General features: G+C 34.9%; 1 protein-coding gene across 1 annotated transcript in view; it reads right to left on the bottom strand.

Moving 5' to 3' along the window:
- Positions 1 to 1767: 1767 nt before the first annotated feature.
- The window catches only part of LOC144453082 (neuronal acetylcholine receptor subunit beta-3-like), a 31389-nt gene continuing 13728 nt past the window's right edge, over positions 1768 to 19428 (bottom strand). Inside the window, exons 3-6 of the mRNA XM_078144358.1 lie at positions 11051 to 11095; positions 10358 to 10467; positions 8478 to 9561; positions 1768 to 1939 (exon numbers count right to left, since the gene is read on the bottom strand). Of these exons, the coding sequence (XP_078000484.1) occupies positions 1829 to 1939; positions 8478 to 9561; positions 10358 to 10467; positions 11051 to 11095 (1350 nt within the window). The 3' untranslated portion in view covers positions 1768 to 1828. The remainder of the gene's footprint in view (positions 1940 to 8477; positions 9562 to 10357; positions 10468 to 11050; positions 11096 to 19428) is intronic.

A 19428-nucleotide genomic window follows, 5' to 3' on the forward strand; every position in this document is an offset into this window, starting at 1 on the left:
AGTCTTGTTTTCCTTTTATGACACATTGTCTACTAAAATGAGGAAAATACAACCCTACCAACAATTGTTTGGAAATGCAGCTGATCAGAACTGGCTTGAAGGTGCCATCAAGTCTATCCCTATCAAATTGACATACATTGATGCAAAAACAATAGTGGGTGAATCAGGTGAAGATTCACATGATGCTTATTCTTTTATCATGTTTATTTATATCTGTATTGTATAATGCAGTATGAATAACTTTCTTGTACATAAAGAAACTAATAAAAGAATGGCATAAACCTACACTTAGAGGCACTCGAGATTATTTTTTGTTGTTGTATCAACGTATGCCAGTTGATAGTATGATTGATAGTATGACGAGGAGAAGACCTTTCTACAAAACCTGTTTTCGACGTCTACTAGTCTACAGATAAAACGACGAACTGATTCGCAGCATTTCTAGGATTGTATTTCTTTCTATTAAATTGGGGTATTAATACTTCAAAAAGATAACGTGTAAGTATATAAACCAGACCATAGAAATGTGTATGTATTCCTCCAGGGAATGTCAACTGTTAATTTTACAAAGTGTACAGCGAAAACAACTTTGGTTGCAACTGGGTCAAAATAAATGTCAGAATGTCTTTATCATTACTATTACTAAGGCTACCGGTCTGTTCAGTAACTTGAAGTAATAAAATAATTGAATAAAGCTTTACGTGACTGCAGACAACAGATTGAATTAGCTTATTTCATTATATAAATCGTCTGTCGTGTAATGTCACGAATTTGCATTTGTCTGTCAATTAATCAAATGGTAGTGTGAGTTTTTTGTGCGACACAAATTCGTTCAAGGTCAGTATTCCACAATCTTATTAAGGAAGCTTTAGGAAGTGTCGCTGGAGCCAATTTCCCAGTGAAAGAGTGTTCTTGGTGCTTTTGAAATATCAAGGAAATTTGAGAGTTAAGATCTTGTTTTCTTGGAAATCAATTACCTTTAATCTTGCCATAGTATATATAGGGTACGACGTCACACATTCTCAGAATGACCACTATAGGGTAGTTCAAAATGGGCAATATGGCGATAAACATGAACTTGAAAAACCAGACATTAAGATTTTGCTTAAAATTTATACCGATGATAACTAAATGTAAAAAGAAGTGCAAATCAATAGTCACCTCATCAATCATTATTAGTGAACTTGTTCTTTTAGTGAACTTATCCTGTAGTATATCATTTAGTGGCCATTTTGGATTGAAACATGGGTGGACTTTCATCCAATTTACCTAGATTTCAAATCTGTTCATGATTACTACTGAATTATTTTCTTGATTTTAACAGGGAATAATCATCTAAGTAAATTGCAAAGTGTTGTTTCCAAAATCTAAACAATGTACATGAGACACTTGGTTTAGTTTGGTGTATTTTCAGTCGACATAATTCTTTATTTGCTGCCAATCACACTTATGTGTTGGTGTGTTGTATACCAATCACCTGATTGTCAACTGACAACTTAATTGCTATTCTAGTCTAAATAAGTTACAGAACTAAAAAATTATTCAATTATCATACATATAATAAATAATGTTCACACACGAAATTGTGTTCAAATGTCACACATTGTATCATAAAAATACAATGATATTGAATATTCACGACGTTATTCTATTGAATATTCATGAAAAGATTTGCATAATGTCCTTTAAATATGTACACGTTTCAATATGGTTTAGATATAGACTGTAACTATCCTATCTATATCACAAATTCGTAGCCCCTTTCTAGGAAATTTGTTCATTCTCGATATCAACTTCCAGAGGACGGGTTTTCTTCTCATTCCCATTTTTATGTAATTTTTGACAGCATGATGCTTGCACCCAACGCACTTGATAAGGCAAAGAACATTAGAAGGAACCTATCGATGACTGTGACCAGCAGTTTCCATTCTTCTTGCAACTGAAATAAAAGGAGGAATAATATCATTTAACAAAGAATAGCCACATGTATGTATATTGAATATGTGCACATGTATACGCAACTAACAAATTGTATTGTTTTGTATTGTATTGTATTGTATTATATTACATTGTATTGTATTGTATTGCATTGTATTGTATTGTATAATTGTATGATATTGTATTGTATTGTATTGTATTGTATTGTATTGTATTGTATTGTATTGTATTGTATTGTATTGTATTGTATTGTATTGTATTGTACTCTATCCTATTCTATCTTATATACAAGAAGGTGATAACTGTGTCTTTCTTGTACGGATACAATCACCTGTAATGAATATATTGTAAACACTGGAAGTCCCCAAAAACGTACACTGCAAAATTGTGGAAGTCATCAGAAATGCCACCCTACTGTGAGTACAATTATATCATCATCCATTCAATAGCATATATCACTATGTAATAGTTTTAGTGTGTCTATGTCAGTTATCTGAATGCCCGGTTTCCACTGTTGTAATTGGTATCAAAGGTTTGAATTATGTTACAGCTAGTTGACCTGGTTTTAAATTTTGACCAACAATATGCTACATTTTGTTCTTAACTTCCGACAAGTAGCTCAACATCAACAACTACTTTGCTAGTCTACGCTTGTAATTTGTATAACTGAAATTCTTAATGTTCGGTATTAATGGGAGCTTTATGTTCTAAACTATGCAATAACTGGATTTAATTTGCAATTTGCATAATTGGCTTTCCGAATATTTGATTTTAGTGGGTACTAAATGTTCTAAAACATGAAATTAATCGAACCTCTAACTGTGCAATTTGGCCATAAACACTATTTCATCTAAACTGAATATTGATTTCTCGTTGGAAGTAAGTGAATCGTACCGAGAATTAAGGACGAGCAACCTAATTTATTGACTCGCAGGGGAAATTCACAATCAACACACGTCGCTTTTTTATTGCTAAGCTGTACAACAAACTTTACTGTTTTACCGTACACCAGATATAAGCTTAACACAAAATCCCCCATTTGACGCTTGACAGAGTAACGTATAGCATTCTGCGTGAAAGCACACGATCGATGTAGTGTGGTGGCAAAATTAATTGAAATTCTAATCTCTAAAGGTGTCATACCTTTGTAAAGGTAAAATTGCAATTACATTAAATATGAATCAACGCAGGCAGCAATGAATAACTTTGAATCATACTGTTCGTCTAACGGTACGTGAACATAATTACAATAACTACAACACAATACATTAACTCTTCTCAGGCCTTTTACCCTATCAAAAGAAGTTGCAAAGAGTAGTAATATCTCTTCATTTGAGTACACCATGGTGACGACAAGCAATTCTGCATTGAGATTTGTCAAACCGTAGTAACAGCATTTTGCCAAATCTAGTTACAAGCTTAGGTATGAGAGATTGAAGGGTATATACCGTAAGCACCATAAATAGACTAAATCTAAATTCAACCGCCAATGAATCACGATTTCGAATTGAGTTATCGCTTATATTACTTATAGATCGAATAGACCTCTAATTGACATGCAATATCTAACTATTGGTATTCAGTGAATATATTGTCGGCGGTCTGATCAACAAAGTAATGCCACAATTGCAGCTTGTACAGGTTTAAATAAAAAAAAGGTCAAAATACAAACTAAGTTAAGATATTGAAATACATGAAGTTGACAACCTACAAAAATACGCTTTATTTTTGCTTTCGTTAGTAGGGTATCTTGTTTCTTCATGTAATATTAAACCTGCCCAGAAACCTCGTCAATTACTGGGTAGACGCTTTAATCTTTACTGTAAAGATATGGGATTTGCACTTTTTTCAGAGTAATGTACTGGTTTGACTGCAACCTAGATTTTATAACGCACATGTACCAGCTTGGCGATTACAATCTAAGAGAAGAGTGTGTGTTAGATGGTATTACTTACGCCGTAGGGTGTTTATAGCAACTACCTTGTATTCATCCCCAGTTAAAAGACACATAAACACAAGGCAAGGTACAAAATATTATACCTTCATTACACGACCAATAACTTTTTACGGTTCAGTTAATCATTCATGGGTAAGCTACTACGTGTTCACTAGTATATCATTCCAGTCTGGCATGAAGGTCTGTTTGAGAGCAACACGTCAATGCATATGCCATGACTGACAGGGCATATACTTGTCAAATAAGCCAATAACCCTACCCCTTTATGCGAGAACTAGTTTATCAAAGTCTTTGTTCCTGTCTATAACTCTGATGGCAGGTTTGAAATGTTAAATCTTTACAATAAAGAAATGACATTATCATAACAGTGGACAGTTTGATGCATAAAACTGGGAAGTACTTTCACCCCAGGTTTATTGAAGCTAACCTTTTCACGCCAGCCCTCTAGTTTGCTCACTACCCAGCAAATTTGGATCCTTCTGTCAGATCCAGTTTAGACACTGCAAAAATATAAGTGACTTGTTTGAAACATGTTTATTCTACAATTAAACGTGGAAGAAGAGAACTTGTGTATGATTGGACTTTTTGTTTTCTATGAATGCCGCTGACGATGAAAACTTAACGTGTCTTGTTATGTACATGTACAAGAACAACACTTCTAATTGTATCAAAGCATTGGCGATATTAATTCCGCTGACAACGATGACTGATGAGACTGACCGCCAACCAGGGGTCTCTGACATTACAGTATAAACAAGCCAGGAGAGTGTGAACATATAAGAAATGTCATCGCTTTTGAAACGTCAACACCCACATGTTCTGAAAATATTGATGGCGTGTGAGATACACAGCTAATTGGTTTGTTAAAGACTGGACAGGATGTGACCTGTCGAGATAGAATGACATGAGACGGGAAAAAAACACTCGGGTTTAATCATTATAATTTGACGATCTTAAAGAAAAAAAACTTGACTGGTGTCAACAAGCGCGTCGAAATATTCAGTGTTAACGACAGAATTTCGAACAACATTTTCAAATTTAATAAGTTTATCTTTCAAAAGATCTTGTGGAGATATTTAACGAAGATGTACAGAATTGATTAAGGACATGTTTAATTTCATGTTGGTGATGTATGTGGATAAATAGACGTGGAACACGTGCGCAAACTGGCTCAAACATTGTTAGTTTTAATATTGTGTAATTTGAAGACAAACAAGGTGGGCATGGGAATGATTAAATTTAACATGGGGTATGTTTATGTACCTCAGCTGCGTATTAACTACACAAAGCTAAATATATATCAGTTACAAGTAGGTGGGATGTATGGTAGATGTCATAGAGCTACAGCGCGTCTCCCCCCCCCCTCTCTCTCTCTCTCTCTCTCTCTCTCTCTCTCTCTCTCTCTCTCTCTCTCTCTCTCTCTCTCTCTCTCTCTCTCTCTCTCTCTCTGTGGTAGCATATGCAGCCTATCACTGGTCTCCACGTAGTTGAATCAAGAAAGGTTATTGAACACTAACTTGCAATGGGTTGTATATGAAATACATTAACTTGGCAATATAATGAAAAAACAACATTTCGTATAGATTTGCTCACTGAAGCTTTATCTCTTCCATGTTGGATTAGTTATTTTAAATAACTGATCTTCCCTTTTCTTAAATGAAATTTCAACCCTTGAAAATATTACCAACATTAAACCAACGCACAATGTTTGGCAGACAATTCTATAGTGTCTTTTATGCATTTGAGTTATTTTGACTTCCACCATATATCATTCCCAATGTAGTATGCAGGGATCGTTGATCGTACAACCTTTAGCTTGGCATTGATATATCACGGGTAATGTCATGGGATCAGGCGATATCCGCAAATCTAATAATCTGGACGGCAATCCCAAGATATTGAAGTTTGAATCTCGAGGGATCCAGACTTCATTTGTTGACACTGAAATATTCATGATAAGCTCCAGTCACAAGTACACGAGCTACAATTCATCACGGTGAATGTGATAGGGGCCATTGACATCCCTCATGAAAAGATAATCGACATGTGAAAGAGTATGTGACATCTTGAAATTAAAATGTATTTATTAAATGTGTGGCAATACCATCTAACTGACATGAGATCAGACTTTTTGGTTTTGACAACGTGAATATGTCGTTATGAATACATAAGTTAAACAAATGTATAGCTCTCATTCCTTACCTCCAATAGGGAATATAATGTTATACCAATGTTTGAAAGTTCGCCTGTTTGAATATTTGTCGGTCGGTTTGTTTGTTTGTTTGTTTGTTTGTTTGTATGTTTTATATGTTTATCTGTCTTTCTGTCTGTTTGTGTGTTTGTATATATACAGACTATCTAAAAAATACTGGATGGAATTCAAATGAAGAATTATACTATAAGGGTGTGGCTAAAATTGATTAGATTTTTCGTGCATATCAAGTATCGTTATTGCCCTAGTTCTTATAGATTCTTGCTGTTTTTCGCATGTATTACGATAGGCCCTCACTTCAATGGCGTAAAAATTGTGTTACATATCTATGATTTGGTTAAACAATGTCTGATAAATTATGAGTTAAACAACATGCATACTTATTAAACTATTGGTTATTATGGATTATGTTTATGCATATCATAAGCAAAACAAGCAATCACATAGAAAATTTGTTACAGGGAACTTCAGTCTTTAGAACCATATCTGATAAATTTTGTGGAAATGTATGCATATTAAATAATCTATTAGTATATATTTGGAAATTGTAGAGTTTTTATGTGGGCTTTAAGATATTTAGGCTTTAACTTTAAAGTGAAGGTTGGTATAATGATGCAATTTTGTTCAACAATATGAAGAAATGTTAGTTCCAATAAGACTAATTAGCATAATAATTTTGTACTATTTTAGAAGAGTTTTGCTAGAGAATTTATATATCTACACAATTAGATGATTACTTCGTGCTTAAAATATGTGCATATCACTTATCTGAATTAGCATAATTTTAATATTTCCAAGTGTTTTTCAAGACAATAGATTTTATGGTAGACAACTACTTACAAATATACATATCAGGTAGTAATTAAAATTAATTTATATTTAGATGTGGGTACATGAGCGGTCAGGGGTTTGAATATTTGTCGGTTGATACGTACAATAAATATTTACCAATTTAAAAGAGTTTTTTTATATCACAATGGGTAGTTGCCACACGTTTGACAACTGATCATTAAGGACCCTGAAGTATGTATATGTTTTACCCGAAAGCAAATTTGCACTCTAGGGGGCTTTATCACACTCTTGAATTGAATTGCGGCCACATCCAACACCCTACATGGATAACAGATATACACGTTTGAAAACTTTCAAGACGTCCCTAACTTACTTAAAGTTTTACCATATTGAAATGTTTGCACTAGAAGTTTCAAGGACCCTCGTGAACTAGGTAAGGTTACTATGTGTAACCCCTATGCAACACAACCCTAGTGGGTGATAAGAACACATTTTGAAATATACAAAAAAGTCCTTGATGCAAATGTATCTAAGTTTTGCACAAAACAAATATGTACACTCTCCAGAACTCTGGATGGTGATTCCCTTGAATTAGTTCGGGTCACTCAGTTAAGTTTCCCATGCATCACCCCTAATGGGTAGCAACCATACATTGTTGAGAGCATAGAAAATGCCATGACATATTCAAGTTTTAGCTAAAGTAAATGTAAGCATTATAATCTTTATCATTTATCATGTTCTAAAACTAGATTGAAGCACTCGACATGAAATAGTCGTAATGACATGCTGTCTATTGTAGTTGACATTAGTAACTTTGAACAGCTTTTATGTGTAAAATATTCCAAACGATGACGTAAAAAGTGTCATCTTTGCATATATATATATCATCACTTGAGTGAGTGTAGCAATTGGCAATGATCATTTGTCAATTCAAAGGAATAGAACGAGAATATTTCATCATACTTGTGCACGTCCACTACAATATTGCCATTTAGCTGAAGTATAGTTACTAGGGGGTTGTAGATATATGTTTTCATCAATGAATTCTATAAATGGAAACTATTGATGGATGGGACATCGAGGGAAAAGCAGACGAAATGAAACGATAGTGTTATCTGTAAAGCTGCACTAGGTGTAACTAGAATATTATTTTTTACCAGATAAAAACCATTATATTCACTTTTATTATGAAGATAATAAGTAGATACTATAAACATGAATTAGAGGTCTATTTTAACTATAAGTAGTATAGTAATATGTTGAAATCGTGATTCTTTGGAAGGGTGGGGTGTGTGTGTGTGTGTGGGGGGGTAATGGTGATTTTGATGTCAATCAAAAATCAATTTGACTGGTTATATTGCAGCATACTATTACTACTGCTACACAAATATGTACATGTGATTCAATACCGTGCAGAGTTATGGTATTACGATAAAGTAACAAACGAATTTCAAAATTATGTTTCAGCTGCAGCGAGTACTGTTTAATAATTACGTTTTTTTCTTTAAATTATGCTCTTTGAGAGTTTATTTTTAAAAGAGTATCATTTAATTAAGTTTGATGTGTGGCATGCCTTACCTGAATTTTTTCTTCACTTGGAACTGTATGCCGTAAAAATAATTTCAGTGCCCTTGCAATCTTTGTGGTTTTTATTTCTAGCTCTCTTGTATATCCACTGCGCATGCGTCTCAATTGTTTACTCAGAAATCTTCCCTGTTTTGATGACGGAGGCAAATACTGTGCAGATTGTCCATGGTAATGTCTGCAGTGAGACCGAATAGTTCTGATTTGGTTTTGAACTAAATCGATGGTCCGAGCCATTTTGTGACTTTCCGGGCCGTAAATGAATGATGTTTCACCGTCAAACGCATCGTATATATGATGAAATCTTCGGCAGCGATGCTTTGATTTGGAGGATACCTTCCTGGTGACTAGAAACTGTTTGTCAATTTCAACAAAAATAAACTTGGCTATCCCTTTGAAGAAAACACATTTAACCCATCTCGGAACTTGCCTGACGCCGTCCGTGTTTTCACACAACATGGCGACGAGTGTTGTCATGGAAACTGACACAGCAATTAGCATCATACTGAATATCAAGTAGGCAGTAAGCATAGGCACCATGTTTGATGTGGGAGGTAGTAACTCTGCTACAAGAAGGCTAAATACATAAAGCGTTAGGAGAAGAGAGATACTTAAATTAACTTTCTCTGAAGAATCCGTAGGCAGGGAAAACACAACAACAGTCAGAAAGTTCACTAACACACATGGAATGATCAAGTTCGCTGCATAATAAAGAGGTTTCCTTCTAATATCAATGTCAAACACCATGGCAGTGTAGGGTTCATCTGTTGTAAACAAAAAACTGGAAACTCGGCTACGCCCTCTAGTGCCAATGATGTCCCACTCAGAATTCCGCACAAAATTTTCTTTTGGGACGTCTTTCCTTCTAAGGATGAGCTGTACCTGCCTATTAACGTACATCCACAGGCCAAACCGTATTTGACAACTTTGGGTATCGACGGGGAAGTATGTTATATCCATAGTGCAAGGAGTTCGCAGTATTCCAGGAATAGATTGGATAATCCTTCCGCGGTAACCTATTTCAGCAGTCAACGATGGAATGTACATCCTTGGGAAACCATCAAAGTCATTATCAGCGCTGGAAAATAACAAAGAAAGAAACAAAGAAACCCTAAAATAAAAAAGTGAGTAGGGGTTGCTATCATAAACAAAGGCAGCAAAGTGTTATAATTTACCTACTTCGTTTCTATACTTGCTGCATTTGTTTATGATAGCAACCCGCACTGACTTATTTCTATGATTCGCCATCTTTTGAAAACAAGTTACACAACTGTTATCATTTGATCAGGCGGATGAATTATACAGACTTGTCACCTTTATTTATCACTCATTAACAATCAGAACAGAAGCAAATTATCAAGTGCTTTTGTATATTGTGCCGGTGGCATTTGACTACAATAAAGTGAGCAACTATTAAGTTAATATTGATATGTTTGGATTTTTGTCTTCAGATTAATAAGGAGAACATGATGCATTTAAAGCTATGTTTGATATTACTGGTATCGCCATATATAGGATCGGTAGCAGTAAAGCTGGGGAGGTCACATCCAATATACACGGTGTGCTTGTTCCGGTAGAACTATGTTGCATAAATGTTACGACTTTGATTCTACTGTTGTTGTTGATGTGATGATGGCATGATAATCAAGATATTGTTATTGGCGGTGGTGATGATAGTGGTGATGGTGGTGATGGTGGTAGTGATGATGTTGATGATGATGATGATGATGGTGATGGTGATGACGACGACGACGACGACGACGATGATGATGATGATGATGATGATGATGATGATTGTGTTAGCAATGTTAGTGGAGCTAAACATGTTACAAATTACAACATTGCGATTGGAGAGAAATCATTCTTTATCTTACCTGTTTAACAAAGCGGTATCCGGCGTCCATATTTGATCCATTGAAATCACAATCTTTCTCAATCCATCATAATCCTCCGGGTTCCACTGTAATCTAGTGTCATTCCATTCCTAACAAAATGTTACACAATTATTAGTTGAATGTATTTAGAAATCCTTCAGTTTATATGGTTGGTGGTGGGCAGGTGGGTTTTTTTTATGTGTGTTATGCCGTGCCCCCCCCCCCCACCACCACCTTTCCTTTGATCGTAGATTGAAAGCTCCCCAAGAAGTTCAGACATAATTTATAATATCAGGTCACATCAAACATATACGATGTGTTTGCCATAGGGTACAACTACACTGTATAAATTCTACGACTGTGATGCTACTGTTGGTGATGAAATATGTCAACTGGGACAATTTTGTTAAAACTACCACGTATAGAAACATAACCGTTACAAAGATGATGTTCTTTAAGCAGAGATATAACATCTTCGGCGCCACCAACGATACACACGTTGTTCAACATATGCTTCTTAGTGAATTCAAGTTATTGCTTCAAGCAGTGATAAAATGCCTAACAATCAAATCACGAAGAATAGACAAAATTTGTTCATTTCAAAAAATGATGTTTTTGGAATTACCTTATAGTTATGTCCTGATATGTACGATCACGAAAACTGATATGTGTATATTTTGAAATTTAACCTACCTGATGTAACCAGACCCTTGTTGTAATAATCTGGTACTTTTCATCCTGTGAATTGACAAGATTAATTATATTAACGATGCACTCTCCCTCTGTCTCTGTCTCTCCCCCCTGTCTGTCTCTGTCTGTCTGTCTGTCTGTCTGTCTGTCTGTCTGTCTGTCTGTCTGTCTGTCTCTCTCTCTCTCTCTCTCTCTCTCTCTCTCTCTCTCCCTCTTTCTCTCTCTCTGACGTTCTCTCGTCCGTTCATCCGCATCCAATTCCAGCAACCAACCATCTATCAACTCATTCATTTATGTAACCGTTCATCTATCTACTGATATCCACATCCATACAAACGTAGATCGAATTATATTAATGTAATGAGAGATTGCAATTTCTTTCAAATTTGCTCTTGGCATTTAGCATACATACAATTATTAAGTAATGTCAGTGACCGTAAGTGGTATGGTAATTAACGACTACAACCTTTTTTCTACGTAATGAGTCAAATTCTTTTGACATTCTAATAAGGTGTATAGGTTATGGCTCTAGTGCCCCCACTAACAATGGACTAAAGAGCACACGTTCCAATTTCATTACAGCGACATTCTCTTACACAACCACGCATATTACCATACCCCTTGAAGGAATCAAGAACTTTATCCCTCATATTACAATGTGACATTTATTGACAGTGTAAGACGTGAGCAATGTAGAACAGTGATATTTAAAGGACTTCAAAACGAGGGGATTCAAATACACAATAATATAAGGATACAGGATTATGCCCAATTGAATGTATATGCAATTGCCTCAAGATGTTCATTTGCATAATGTATCGCTTTTCAAGCATCATACGGTATCACATTCATCAACACGGTCAACAAAATTATAATACTATATTCTGTTTTAATTGTAACGTGTAACGTATTTTGACCGAGTGTACCTTGAAAGTTGTTGTTTCCTTCGAAATGAGGAAAAAGTGGTAGATGTACTATGTTTTCGTTCTAGAAATTTACTCAAAGAATTAAACAGCTTGAAACAATTAAAACTTAACGACTGGTCTTATTTGTTGGTAGGGGGTGTCATTTACTAAAGTATCAACTATTTCATGGAAGAGTGAAAGCAATAGAATCTTAACATAGATGTCAAGCTGTCAGCCATTTCATCCCAGTCAAAAATATTCCATAACTGTTATAGAACCCGGTACGTCATCAACACATCCTGGACATACACAAAAGACAATTCAGTGAGAGTGTTTGATCCATAAAAGAAGGGGGTCTTAGTACCTACCAAAGGTTTGTGAAATTTACTCTGAGTGGAGTAAAGAAGACTTTCCAGAAGCCCAAACAAATTGTTCCCTATTGAATGGCCTCAGTGAATAGGTTAGGTAGGTCGTGATTTTATTTTATTTATAATTTTATGTTCTTAATTACTTCTTCCAATGACAAAATACTCCGTGGTCACAATACTTCTGTAACAGTTGATGAGGTTTAAAAGAAGTAAATTAAGACAACTATGTGAATATGAAAGTAGACAAACTCAATATGCAAACTGTGCTGCTATAGGTTGATTGACATCGCTGCTCTCTGGAAAGTGAATTTAAAGAAAAACTAAATCTACAGGGAGATAAAAATAAATTGCCATAATTTTAACTTTTTGCATGTAAAAAATGTTTAGGGTCGGTGGCTTAAACTAGGGTTATCGGATACTAACCATTTTTTTTTCTTTATTTAGCCTAGGGAAGTTGTCGATATTATATATTTCTGTAAGTCCACAATGCATTGCAATCCGTTTACGTCACGGTCTACAAGGCGACCAGATGAACGTTATTAAGGGTATATGATGAAACGAACAAGTGTTGTTCACGATGGCTATAACTGTCTGACTCTACTTAGCTATATAATGTGTTCAGTGTTAGTTGGCACGTATTCATATGTGATTTTGAAAAGGTTGACGACCTAGAATCTGTAGTATTAATAAAATGAAACAACTCCTTTATCAATTTCTTGGTATTGTTAGCCTTAATATTCCAGTAAAGTTAAAGCTTCAGGCCATTACGACAGAATTAACAAAAAAGTGCGAAAGATTGTAGAATCTAGGTAAAATAATATATTTATATTGTGCACACATATTGTGTTAGATTGCAAATTATAGTACACGAGTGTTCAACAAATGGGAATGGGGGAGGGGGGTTCTACTGATGATACTTTTCTAGACACTTACCAGCATCAATATGTTATGAAATCTAAAAAATGAATTAATGTTTAATACAGATAATTTTGCACCAATCCAAATATTCATAATTAATAACTTATTTCGTATTTGTGAATTTAATATAAAATTAATGTTATCTATATTTCCGTCATCACTCAAGAAATACTTCACTTAACTATTATTAAAGTTCCAATTAAGTGATTGATATTCATGATTTATTGATCAGAAAAAAATCGCTTCATCACTTATAATAGATGGCTTAGATGAATTATCGATCGATTTAATAGTCATGTACTTAAAGGTGCAAGTGGCCAATTTAGGAGTTTAAATTGCCATTTAAAGGGTCGTGTCAAGTCATTTATCATGCTATTCTCGCTTGATTGCCGCTATAAATTCCATCTTTAAATGCACTGATTATAGCAAATGACTGGACTGATTACATTTACGGTCATTTGAGGGTTGTAGCAACGAGAAAACGATTCTCATATTTTTCCTTACAAATTATGGTATACCGTGTTTGTTAATCAACACAGATCCGTGTGGACTCAATAGACGCTGTTACACACAAATGCTAACGTACTGATTAAAGCAAATGACTGATTGTGATTACTCTTATGATCAGTTGAATCCTATACCAATGATAAAGTAATTCATATATGTTTTCCAGTTTATTATAGTATACTGTTTTGACAATCAACACCGATAATTTAAGGATTCGATAAGCACCTTGACCTTACATCCAATCTATCACTTACGACACTGATTAAAATAAAAGAAATTAATGTTTAAATTTTAAATATTTGAAAACTGTCAAAATTAGAAAACTATTCTCGTAACTTGTTTTCTACTGAGTTATGTTATACTATTTTCAACAATCAACGCAGGCACCATAAAGTTTCGAGACACGTCGACTGCAACTATATATTTCACCTTTTACCACCCGGATTATAGCAAATGACTGGACTAATTATAGTTATGACCAGCTGAGAGTTAGAGGAGGGGAAAACAATGCTTATACCTTTTCCCTAATGGATTATATTCCGTTCCTGTGAGTCAACACATATACATTTCAAATTCAAGACACGTATCTCTGAAAATCGGAATTGATTACATTTTATTTGAGTTACTACCGAGTTTGTGGCTCCAGAAATAATGTTCAGTCTATCTTTTGTGAACATCATCAATATTACTAGAAAGTAAATTGGGTGTTGCTGTGCAATACAGTACCACACACCACAGGTCACTGTACTTTTAGCATTACATCCGGGAATACGCTGTCGATCAGGGTAAGATTGATCAATGGCTCAATTATCCCCGCTTCAACCATTACACATGGCCATTAGATTGTTGAATACGATTAGCAGTCACGACTCTCTGGTATAATACTTGTCTCGCTTGACAAATATCTCTGTTGTAACATTTTTTCTTGAGCCAATTGTAAATGATAACATTCAGCACTGTTTGTAAGAATTGTGTGTAGCCAGACGATACAATGTTGTATGCGCAGTTTTAGCAAGTTCTTGTTTCGTCACACGTCATTCTGTTCCGAGTTTCATAGCTTAAGATGTATTTTTGCCTTTCCGAGAATTAGCAGATTAATTAATTCCATTTTTACTATGAAATGTTTTGAACTCCCTAAGTAAACAAATAAATTCATACAAATAAAGTACATGTATTCGGTCAGTCCTCCACTTAAACATTCTCTATGCTGTAATATGCAACTGTGTATGGAGACGTATCCTTTATTTTCAAAGTCCCCATATAAAACCCCACCAAACGTCAAATTTAAAGTTTATAAAATTTGCTTAACTTGAAGGCATTCAGAAGTTGGATTCTTTTTCTGCATTTTCATATCGACAAGATATGAATTTACGATGCCATGACTTTAATTAGCATTGCTTTAGTAAGCACAATTTAACATTCAAGTTTTTGGTGACGCTTTACACAAATTGTTGCCATGGAAACAAGTATACCGAACCCAATGTTTTCAACTCATCATTACAAAGCTTCCATGATGAATGTTTTTTGCAGTTTGGTGAAATTGGCATGACTTATAAAACTTTACATATTGCAGTACTTCTCATTAACATGCCACAGAATCTGAGCACATTACAAATTAGAATATATATGCAAAGTTCTCTTACATATATTAATTTCAAAAGGAAACCCTCACTATATCAATACATCCACAAAGTGATATAGTGATTTTGATACTGCGTGTGTTTACTTAAGTATCTTCTAAAATGAAACACCATCCAGAACCTTTCGCTAATATTTGCGTTTTATAACATGTCTGACGGTTTTGTGTGTACATTTGTTGTAGTCTTAACATGTGGCTGCATAAGAAATGGGTCATTTAAACCCCATCAAACCTTAGTATTCACTACGTGTATGGAATGGCGGCCTTGGCTATTTCATCAGATTCTCTTCCTTATAAAGAATTACGTTCTTATTATCGTCAGACATGAGCAAAGTGTTTTCGCCTGTCAAATTTAAGTGGAAAAGACGTTTTCGTTAAAACCAGGTTTATCAGATACGATGAAAAGCAATTCACTGGGGGACCAGTAGAATAATCTTCTAATATCAACTTCATTTATTTTATGCAAATAAATTCAGCTTTGATAATCTGAAAAAATCGACTATATATATATTTACGAATGGTGCGTGCAAGTGTGATGATGCTTTGGTGACCATTCACGTTGAAAACGGTCGGGAAGTAATTTAATTATGATTAAACGGACGACGAAGCAATATGAAAGCAAGGACACACAATCGCGTTACATTCGAATTCATAGAGAGCGTAACCACTGGTTCTCTTGCAAAATCCAATAAAAACTACAATCCGTGCTTTTATCGACGACTGTGTCCCACGAGGGACGCTATTGTCTAGAATTTAATGCCCTATGTGCAATATAAGTGCACAAGAAGATTATACCGATCAATAGAAATAGCTATAATCGTATATGTTTAGAACCAAGACTTTAGCCTTGAACTTATAATTGCATTAGGCCTGATTTGATATTGAAATGCTACGTTTAAGGAATTTCTAAATCGGAAATTCGTTTACTAGCAAAAAGTGCATGCAGGTCAATTCATGTTAACTACACTTGTGCTATTTGACGCTAGTGATAGAGAATGGAGTTAACTTTCTGTGTATTTGGATATAGTTATTTTTTAAGTGGCTTGGTCGACTAATTATAACATTGTATTTTTTGATAAATGAATGTGATGTTTTAACTTCGGAGCCAGTCGTACACATAGATCCTTCGTAAATAGACGTAGGCGCCATTTGTTACATCTTTGTATTTATGTGTATTTATTGCTTCATATGTGTTAAGAATGTTGGGTGATATTAAATTTAAGGATGATTATAACAAATAACTACAAACTCCAATATAAATAGGATGATACTATATATTTTATGAAGACAATAACGACGACGGCGACGATGAAGGTGGTGGTGGTGGTGGTAGTAGTAGTAGTAGTAGTTGTAGTAGTAGTAACGGTGCTGTTGCTGACGGCGACGGCGACGACGACGACGACGATAATTATGATGATGATGATGATGATGATGATGATGATGATGATGATGATGATGATGATGATGATGGTGATTTAGTTTCGTTTCGTTTAGTTTATTTCAGTAAAACAACAATATCGAAAGTACAGATATACATATAAAAACTGGTACAAATTGTCGAATTACTTGGATAACCCACAAAGTCAAAGACTTGTTTCCAGTGGGGTCCATACAAATGATGATGATGATGATGATGATGATGATGATGATGATGATGATGATGATGATGATGATGATGATGATGATGATGATGATGATGATGATGACGATTGATGATGATATTTTTGTTAGTGGCGGTGGGAGTGATAAAGTGTGTCGTGAAAAAGTTGGAGGAGATATAACTGTAAGACAGGCATTCTTACAGCTTGAGAATAACTGTGACTCACGTATTTTGAATCCCAAGTGGTTTCGAGGAACCAGTTGACATTCATATAGCTTATAAAACACAGTCGGGTTAGATGTAAACTAAGAACATGAACTGACACATAACCCTGTCACAGGTCAAAGGAATGTCTCACTGTTCTGTGTATGTGGGTGGTATGTGCGAATACTACATGCTCTAGGTCAAAAGCCATTCACCGAACAAGGCTAAAATAACATGTCCAGGCCTCGCCTGGGGAAACTTTACACTTACAAAAACGTCTATTCACGTATTTGAGAAGATTTTGTGTGAGGTAGAACTGAACTTTGGTGTCAACATATTTCACCATTTGTCATGTTAAACGCTAATCGCGTGAGACCCGTGTGGTATATCCTTCTAGTACCACGACTTCTTATGTTGTGACGATGAGATCAAATTCAGTATCCAACTGCGTCCCCATCTCTTATGTACACAGATACACCCACATTCACACTAAAACCGCGTCCCACTGATTGATTGATTGATTGATTGAGTGGCAATATTAATGTTGCGTTATGTATACAACCATGGCGTTTCTTGCAAACATCGTACTGTTTATACTACAGAGCATGTCTATTCAGATAACAACACATCTTGAAGCCCAAGTCCCAGCGAACCAAGCGACATAAAAATTTGATAGGAACATCTTAAGTAATTCTTTAAAACTAAAGAAAGTGCATAACTTTTACAACTTGAGAAGCGCCTGAGGTAAGACATATAAGTAAACCTATGGCAAAGGCTTTTTTCAATATGTAAATGTACATGAATATTTCGGTAGTAAAATGTTACATCTGAGAATTTATAGCCAACTATGATGGAATTTCTTTATCCAGATGGTGTTAAAATTGTTATTTTAATATAGCAAATAAACCCAAATTCAATTCTTAACATCTAATACTCGTTACGTTTAAAGTGGGTCACAATGTTTTGATCACATGGGAGTTCAGTTCTCGTAAATGTATTGCTTAGACTAGTGCGCCTGCGGTATATACGATATTTAAGTTCTAGTTAAGGAACGTCCGTTGCTCTCTTTTTCTTCCCTTGTAAGCTTTCCTTTTGAAATTAGTGGCATAAATCATGCATTTTGTAGTATATTGTATAATTTCAAATAGTTCCAGATATTTGATTTTCAATACATTTAACCCATTCACGTCTTATGAGACGAGTTCGCAATTGATTTCTAACAATGTAAATCTCACTAGAAACAGTTGAAATGTTGATATTTTTTTCTGGATTTCCTAAAACTCATTGTTGCAGCGAAAGTCACTAAGTATGTTGAAAATCATCACATTTTAATGGACTTTCCATAAACGTTTAGAGTTACCAAGGATACGGTTAGTATTAACATTCTACCATCAGGCGAAGTTTTGATCAACATGCTCTTTCCAAGGTTTTGTATAAAAAAATAACTACTCTAAAAGTAGATTTTGTTTTGCGGATTGCCTATAACTATTTGGTTATGGAGATGGCCACTAACATTCCGTAAACATTTAGGGAGCGAGGTTAGTGTAATTGTACCGTCAGTCAAGGTTTTGAACATCATGCCCTTTTCATGTCCTTTTATAAAAACAAATATCTTACACTACATAGGAATGTTTTAACTAAACAAACATATTCGCCTAAATAAGTTCCTGCACCGATTCTTTGATTACTTGCCAACTTTCTCGAGTTTTAGTTGAAACAGGGATTGTACTATTCGCATCGTTCATCATTGTTCTCGCTTGGAATTGTTGCAAGTTCAGCTGACCTTTGACCTTTGACACGAGTCTTCCAAAGATGAAGATTAATTGTTTGTGAAATCATTTATCAGTGTATGTATCACCGTGCGTGTCATTTGAAAAAAAACACTACAACTGTAAATTGTATTACTTTTTTCAGCAGTAACAACCGAATTAATAGATGGTTGCTTGCTTTGCTTTCATTACCCAGTTACATCAAGTTTATCAAGGTACTTTCAACCTGTATACAGTGATGCTTTGTTTGAATTATTGAAAGAATGCACCTAATTAGGTTATACCCATAGGGTCGAGATTGTTTGGAAATAACGGATGTGCTTGTATACATGAGCATCCGTGGATACTATCCATGTATATATCATGACGACTCTGACATTATCCTTGTGATTATATTTGGTCATTTATTGTATAGGTCAACGTATGGATCACCATTTGTCATGTTCAACGTAGTCTAGAGTCGAACCGTGG

Source organism: Glandiceps talaboti, chromosome 23 (genome assembly GCF_964340395.1).
Source record: "Glandiceps talaboti chromosome 23, keGlaTala1.1, whole genome shotgun sequence".
NCBI classification, from domain to species: Eukaryota; Metazoa; Hemichordata; class Enteropneusta; family Spengelidae; genus Glandiceps; species Glandiceps talaboti.